This window comes from Manis javanica, chromosome 14, assembly GCF_040802235.1.
Source record: "Manis javanica isolate MJ-LG chromosome 14, MJ_LKY, whole genome shotgun sequence".
NCBI lineage: Eukaryota > Metazoa > Chordata > Mammalia > Pholidota > Manidae > Manis > Manis javanica.
Genome location: NC_133169.1, coordinates 45,721,664 through 45,730,265, shown reverse-complemented (window position 1 = coordinate 45,730,265; position 8,602 = coordinate 45,721,664). Strand labels below are relative to the sequence as shown.

The 8,602-nt window shown below is 43.9% G+C and overlaps 1 protein-coding gene across 1 annotated transcript; it reads left to right on the top strand.

Moving 5' to 3' along the window:
* Nucleotides 1-786: 786 nt before the first annotated feature.
* LOC140846084 (uncharacterized) lies at nucleotides 787-7,514 on the top strand. The gene is made up of 5 exons (XM_073221508.1): nucleotides 787-871; nucleotides 1,915-1,995; nucleotides 3,892-4,029; nucleotides 4,442-4,555; nucleotides 6,554-7,514. The coding sequence occupies exons 1-5, from the start codon at nucleotides 802-804 to the stop codon at nucleotides 7,345-7,347; spliced, it is 1,197 nt and encodes a 398-aa protein (XP_073077609.1). The 5' UTR covers nucleotides 787-801; the 3' UTR covers nucleotides 7,348-7,514.
* The last annotated feature ends 1,088 nt before the right edge of the window (nucleotides 7,515-8,602 follow it).

The window sequence follows — 8,602 nt, the reverse complement described above, 5'->3', positions numbered from 1 at the left end:
GGGCCTAGAACAGAAGCTGGCGAATGAAGCCTTCATGCTTGACAAGCACAGGATTCACGATGAGGGCCATGGATGTAAAGCCAGGGGCTTCCTATTTCCCTGAAGGCTCTGGGGAAGTGATGGGGAAGAGAGTTTCAAAAGAGACAATGGGTTGTTGAAATACATGAGCCTGTTCCCTATAGTGGGGAGAATTCAATAAATGCTGGAGCTGTGTGGAATCACAAGGTGTTCGCAAACCCACTATACACATATACCCCACATATAACTTTTATGTGTACATGTTATATGGTACTGCTAAGATACGACAGTTACCATGTTATATGGGGCAGGAAGGTTCTAAGCCTGGTTCAGGTAATGCCTTATTCTCACCCTTGGGGAAATTTAGCAATGTGGTTACCCTAGATACATAAAGTAATGATCTTTTGTTTAATCCACATCATTGGTTCCCACGTTTTGATATGAAGTGTAAGATAAAAATTCAAGTTGATAAGAGTTTGTGTTGGGTAAAAGGGCCCCCCCACCCATCAGTGGTTTGCTCTGATGCCCATGTCAGAATGCTCCGGATCCCTGTCTCACATCATAATGGCCCTACTGGTGTACTTAAGCACCGGCCAGGCCAGTGAGTGACTGAGTGCGGAGAGAGCCTCTCTAGTTGCTTGTTGTTCTTGGATAGTGAGTGCGGAGAGAGCCTTTCCAGTTGCTTGTTTTTGGATATACTGACTTGTTTCCTTCCTTCCCTCACTTGAACCTCTGGCAGCAGAGTTCCAGGGAGGAAGGCACACTTCTTTGAAGTGCTGAGCCATGAAGCGTAAACGGAAAAGGAATCATCTTGAAACCACACGTTCCCTCAAAGCTGCCAGGATGTCAGGAGGTGTGTCTGTGATATCTCTGAGCATTGGGGATCTAAAAACTCTTCTAAAGAAAAAGAGCAAGGATTCCTACTTATGGAAGAGAAGGGGCAGGAAGGCTGGAGGGAGAAGTGTGGGTGCGCTGGTCTTTCTTAGGGAATAGATCATCTGAGGGTCAAGAGCAGGTTCCTGTGACTAGGTCCTTGTCTCTGTAGTGTAGGACCTGTGTTCCCGACATGGTGCCGCTCTGGGTTACTGTATCACAGATGTAGTGATTGATTACTATAACTTTTCTTATATAATGTATTTCCCTTTATTTCTTTTTTTACAAAACTGAGGGCATTTGTTAAGTAAGTGAATATTGTTATACATTTTCCAATAATACTTTTTCCAGTTTATGAAGAATGTGTGGCTCATAGAGGTAAGTAATTAGGAAAAAAATTTGGGAACCTAAAATTGGAGGAGAGGGGATGAGAGTGTGAAGTCAGGTACAAAATGACTTGATTTCTTAGATTGTCTCCAACATGAACACCTTTCTTTCACTGTCTCAGAACATAGAGATGTAAATGTGAGGCTCCTTTATGAAATGTAAGGAAGAAACCAGCAGGACACACACACCCACTTGCACATATATGTACATACAATACCATTTAACCACAATGGTTGAATTGAGAAAGTTCGGTTCTTTCTAGAAAAAATGGAAAACTGAAATAGTTCTGACTGTGAGGTTTAAAAAGTAAACAGATCCTATGAGGAAAAGCCAGTGCTCAGCAGCGGGAGGGAACAGTCCAGGACCAGGACCGAGGGTCCCTGTGGGGGCTCATAAAGGGAACGGGACATTTGGGGTTCAGCACACCCCAGTGGGGCCTTGGGGGGAGACTTGGAAAGTGAGTCTGTCTTCAATTCAACTTCAATACAAATAGTGCATGTTCAGAGATGTGTTTTGTGTAAACTATGAAGCATGTAAAACACATTCACACCAATTCGCACATACACACATATATAGCATAAGTAAGCCAAGGGGAAGACAGTAATTTCTAACCATGCCATTCTTAATATGTACCAGGTCCGAAAGCAACGGACGCTGCTGCTGCTGCTTCAGAGTTCCTCTCCTGTGTCCCTTGTGAGAACAAGCCTGCTGGTGCTGGTAAGAAGGGACTATTGAATGGGATACAAAGGACAGTGGGGATCTAGGCCGAGCCCAGAGATGAACTGAGTGACTCTGCTCATCAGTCAGCACAAGGCTGCACAGTACAGAAAGAAACTCAAGATGCTTCTCCATCTTCGTTAATATAACCCCCAGCAGAAGTAGTAAATTCCAAGGGAAAATACTTAGAAGGATTGGAGCGAGCCCAAGGAGACAAGGGGAGAGCAGTGAGTTATTTGAGGAAATGGTGGAAGAGGGCCTAAGGGGATGAGGTGTATCAGAGAAACATGGAAGAACATGTCGGTATGAACTGGGCCAGGACAGGTTATATTACCAAGAAGGTGTGACAGCACTAATAGCCTAAAGCAGGCCCAACATCATAGGATCCTCAGGTCCTGACCTGAGTATAGACACACCTGGTACAAGACCCCAGCACAGAGGTACCTTCTCAGTTGATGTTCTCAAGTTCAACCCTATACAGACCCATCAGCACCCCCTTTGTTCATCATTCACTTCCTTGTCATCTTTCACATGCATCTAAGTTCTCTAATCTGTTTTTGTCCCAACCAAAGACTGGTAATTCCTCTGATTACCAAAGTGCTGCATTAGTGGTCCCTATGTTTTAATGTTATGTAAATAGGAGTTCACAACACATGCTTTACGTCTACTTCTTTTCAGTCTCTGTATCTGTGTTTGTAATCATCATCCGTGTTGTATGTGACTATAGTTCATTCATTCTTGGCATATAGTGTCTTAATTGATTATACTTTTATGAGAATTTGGGTTACATTTCAGTCTAGGGTTACTCTAAAAGGAGATATTCTGAAAATTCTATTACATGTTTTTGCTATATGGACATACGTCTCTTTGGTGAATGCCTCAGAGTTTAAGTGCTAGGCTTTAGTGTCCGTATATTATCTCAACTCTTTAGACCTCAGTCTTTCAAGATTTTACTTTGTAATGCAATCACATGTTGCTCTACATTTATTCTTGCATGCTCTTTCCTGCGCCCTCATTTACTTTAGAATCAAACAGTTCTGTATTCTGGAAACTCATATATTCTTTCACTTACAGCCATTGATTCTCATATCCTTCTGTTCTTTCACTGTTACTTTAGATTTCACAGGTACATTAATTCCACTAGTCTCAAAGAGAATACTCCCAATAATTCTGTTGCACATCTAAGCCACCTAACAACATGTGAAATATGCACACACAAATCCATAATCGTAGGACACGCAGTCTGCACACATAGATATGTGCTGACCTAAAACACAGACACAAAGCACACACCATTCTCACGCACACAGGACTCACTTCATATTCAACTGTGCAAACACCAGATCAGTCACACATTAAACCCTAACCTAGTTTAAACCATCAGGTTAAGAATTTATGCACACAACACACATGACATTCATCACACCATTCTGCCACAATGTGTGCATGATGCACACACCTGACACATTCATCGGAGATGAAGGTCATTTTAATTCACTTAGGAAAAGTGAGCTTGGTCAGTAAAACAAAGACAGTGACTAATAATATAAAATAAATTCTGCAAAGATAAAAATTCACCAATTGTTTCATGTGAGGTTGTTAATCTACGAGGGGGAGTGCAAAGGGCACACCCACACACAAAAAAATGGTAGAGGAAAGCAACTAGTACCAAAAGTCTTAAGCAAGGTGAGTGTGTGTGAGGATCCTGGACTACAGGGTCCAGAGAGTAACCCGGAAAGCTGTAATAGGCCCATTCTCTGTCCAAGCCAAAGGTAAATGTTTAGGGCAAAATCAGTATTTCCATGAGGGAGGGAAAGTGGGGACAGTACATTAGGAGGAAGAGTAGGAGGGAACAGAATGGAACCAGCTGCTCTGCTACTTTGCTCCATTTTCCAGGAGTCTCAAAGCTCCAGGCATCGGGTACACCGCCTTGGTATTTGGAAGATGAAACTGTGGGTCCTGAGGGAAATGATGGACCCTGTGGATCCGAATACTACACGTCTGGCTCCTCTCTTGACTCAGCCTCTTGTGCTAGTGAGTAAAAGGGAAGAGCTGCTAAAGTGTAGGCCGAGCAGACCTGTAGAAATCTAGGTCAGTGTCTCTGCTCAGCCAGAGAGAAAGGTATACTTTGGGCCCAGTCACAGTCTCCTCCTCTGCAACTTGGGAGCCTAGGGCTCTGTTTCCATGCCATCGAAAGGAATTTATTTCAAATACTTCCTTAATTTAATCACATCTGCAGAGTCCCAATGGCCTCATAACGTTAACATTCATAGGTTCTGGGGAATAGAATATGGGCGGGGAACCTTATTCAGACTGTGACAATGAAAACATAATGTGTTTAACCCAATGACATATGTAGTCGGGTAAACCTAAGGAAAAAAAAACTTGGAAAAGCAAAAAAAAACAAGAGTGGGTATATTCCTTTATTTTTCGTTCAATTTAACAGAGATCTCAAAGAAACAAAATCGTATTGGAGAGCCTGGTAATCTTCCCCAGAAGGAATTAGAAAATACCTCTACCTCAGATTACTCCTTCTCTCTCTCTGACTACGAGAATAGCGGTAAGTAAAGGTATTTAACCTAGAGGTGGGAAAGGGACGTGTGAGAATGGCCCAGAGATCAGCCTGAGATTCCCTGGTCGACTGGAGATAGAAGCTGATACAAACCCCTGTCCAGACATGGGAGAACACAGAAAGATGACAATGTTTCTTTCTGCTCTCGGTGAGAGTCAATGCATGTACATAAGGCACAAGCTTGAGATTCAAGGGAAATCTCAACAAGGACAAGTGCCCAAAAGTGCAGGGGTATCAGACAGGGGCCGTATTGGAAAAGGTAGCAAAGCTGACAGAGTGACAGAGAAACGGGCAGACTAACTCAGGCTGAACCTGGTCACAGTGTCACAAATCTCTCACAGCAAGCTGGAGGGAGCCAGAAAGGTCCAGAATGAAGCACCCACGCAGGAACCCGTAGTTTCCTCCTGTCTTACAGAGGAGAGCAAAGCTCCTTCATGTGCGTCCTCTTGTGCATGAAGAGTGGCTGCAGATTTGAAAGCGGTCCCTCAGTTCTTGCTTCCACTCACCTCCTGTCCTCATGAGAATACAGGCACGATACTCCATCACACCCGCAGCTGCTCACACTCACGCACACACCTAACTGGGCCATCTCATCTCTAGACTCACAACCTAAACTTGTTGAAGAAACATGACAGGCACATACACATCAAACTATACTTGCCAAACTTGGTACGCACACGAGCTCTCTCAAAAAATAACACACACTAAGTTTTCCCTTCCCCACAGCAACGTTACCCACCAGACACACTCTAACCACCTAAAGGAGAAAGTGGATATATTTTGAGAAGTAAACATTGGGTTGCAGGCGTAACTGAAATTTTTAAACAGGGGAAGGGCTAAATGTGTGTGTTATTTTGTCAGGAATAATGATTTACCTACTTATTTACTTAAGTTTGTGAATTTAAAGGCATAATCTTTTTATTGGAAATGTAGAGGAAAGCTTCGTGTGGCTGATGAGGATGATAAGGAAGCTCACAAAGGTTGGACAGGATGAGTAGCTGAGCTGCTCAGCCCAATCCCTACTTTCCCTTCAAAAAGAGGAAAGGGCTTCAGGGCAGAGGAAGTAAGACTGAGACCTCTGTGGAGGGACAAATCGGGGGTGTGCTTTCAAGGATAGGACATTTCCCTTTGTGCACACTGGGACAGCTGTGAGTGAGGCAGTGGGCTGTGCTGATAACAGTGTGGGAATTCAGTTACCACCTCTTCCCTAAAATCAGCACAAACTCTCACACACACACATACACACACACACATATACCCTATATTCCTCCATACTAGGTACAGCCGCATTATTCCTTTTCACTTTCTCATATGCACACGCCTTCATTCCAGATGCGTCTTTCCCATTCTCTGCAAGTGTTACACAGATACACACTTGCGCCTTCCCTCCTCACGCAGTCATTCTCAGACTCTGCTGTCTACAGACTGACCCATAATAATGTACACCCTTTCACACAGGTAGCTTGTTTTAGCTCCCTCAGAGCCAGCGTACACGCTCAAAAACTCCTAATGCCCTGATGGGAATGCACTTTCATGTGCAGTCTTTCTTTTCCACATACCACCTCGCCCATAAAACCTTTAGCTCAAAGCCTTCAGCCCCTCGGGGAGCTGCGCTTTTGGGGAGCCCAGGCACACTTCCTCCAACACACTCTGTCTTAACTGTTTGACAATAAGAACGTGTACCACCCCTGTTCATGTGTATTGTCTCACCACACACACATGTACACCGTCATTCAGCACCCCCTTACCTATGTGAGAAACACTCACCAGCTGTCCCAGAACATACACAGACCTCCACACCCTCATTCCCACAGAATCACACCACAAACATACTTCAGATAAAGTATACCACACATGGCATTCTTTGACTTCACATATGTGTACCTGGGGGCCATGTGCACACATAGGAATATTCTCATGACCATCACAACTCCTACAGACTTCACACACTTATTCTAATTTCTTACTTGAAACTTCTTTTCCCAGAAATCACCAAGTTACCTGAAGATGTTCCTCGTGTTGGGGCCCTTGAGATGACTCCGCCCCAGGTCTGGGAGGAGCGGGAAGCTTCCTCCTCCTCTCCATCCTCCTCCACCTCCTCCTCCTCTCCCTCCGCCTCCTCCTCTACCTCCTCTCCAGTCCCTGTGAGTCAGCAGGGTGGGTCCTCTCTGTTCCCACAGCACAGGGACACAGCACCCATCAGGGAAATTTATTACAGGCGTGTCTTTCTGAAAAGAGATGTGACTGTCTGGTGGGGTGGGGTGGAAGTGTTAGAGCCCACCTCAAAAAAGACCAAACTGGTGCAGTGTGTTTTTTCTCAAGTGGCCCAAAAAACATCTGGGGCCTTTTTAACACCAAAAAGCCAGAATGCTTTTCTGAGAAGACCCTCTTATGTGTCTCCACCGAAACACCTCACTGACATGGAGTGCAGCTCAGATAACAATGCCCTACAGGGGAGGGAGCCGGCTGGTGGTGCAGGGGAGCCTCCAGCCCAGGAGGAGGGCTCCAGGGCCAAGACACCCCAGGGGCTGGGGACCCTGGACAGTGGCTTCAGGTGCCTGGGCTGCTACCAGGTTTTCCATAGCTTGGAGGTCCTGCAGGCACACGTGGAAAATGCGGCCCATGAGCGCTTCAGCTGCCACGTTTTCAACCGGGCCTTTGCTCAGATGATCAGCAAGCACAAGAAGAGAGCCCGAGAACTGGGAGGAGACCATCAGGATGAGAACGTTTACCTGCCAGACCAAAAGCGGTCTCGCAGTAAGACATCCTCCTGCAAGTAGACGTTTCAGGCCCCAGAAGAGTGAAAGTGAAGCAGGCCACCCTCTACTGAGCCACCACTACTGGCCCTTTCAGCTCCTCTTTTTTGAAGGACTTGGCTGTTTTAGCTGTTACTTTAATTGATTAGGCATCCTCACTAACCCTTCAATAAATCATTTTGCCTCAATTAGCCAGTCATTTACTGTTGTTTGTTATCTAATGTATCTTAACGGATGCAAATTAGCTTTAACATGATAATTTCTTTTTAATCATTGACATGGTATAGGGTAGAAAGGGGTAGCACACTATAGTCCTCGGAGTTTGTACTGAAACAGTTAGGGGTATATACTTACACTTGGTATGTATACTATGTTCTTGATTAGTTAGGAAGCTGTGTTGAGAAGGTTTACATATGTATACAAAAAAATTGGACTTCAGTGGAGTAGACCTGGGCTTAAATTCTTTACCAACTCTTAGCAGTTTTGCACACTTTTGGGTCAGTGCTCTCGTCTTCAAAGAGGAGAGAATGTTACCTAAAATAATGGGAATTGTGAAGGTAACAGACACAGGTAAAAGCACCTAGTATGGTGTCTGGCATAAATGGAGGCTGAAAATAATTTCTCATACCTTTTTGAGATTTGTTTTCCTTACCTCTGTGTATCAGCAGTTTGATTATGATGTGTCTGCATAGGGTCTTTAAATTTTTTAGTTTATATTATTTAAGATTTGCTGAACTTAAAAAAAAAAAAAACCTTTTAAATGTTGACATAAACTCACAAGAAGTTGCAGAAACCTCATGAGGCAGCTCCCCCAACGTGATCACAGTGCATTTATCCGAACAAGGAAATTGTTTGGAACAACACCATAAGCCAGACTACAGGCCTTCCTCAGATTTCACTACAATGGCAGGTGTCATTCTGCTTATGTTTTCATGTATATTTCTATGACATTTTACCATGTATAGATTTATATGCCCATCATTGCAATCAAGATAAAGAGATGTTGTCCTCAAAGCAAATCCCTCACGTGGCTCCTGTTACATCTGCCCTTCCTGTCCCTAACTCTCAGTGACCACTTACCTACTCCCCATCTCTATGTTTCTTCTCACTTCAAGAATTTTATATAAATGGAGTCATTTAGTATATAAACTTGTGAGATTTTTATGTTTTTTTATTTCAAACATAACCCTTAAGACCCAGCCAGGTTGTTGCATATATTGATAGTCTATTACTTCTATTGCTGAGTATTCCATTTCATGATGTAGAACAGTTCAGTGTA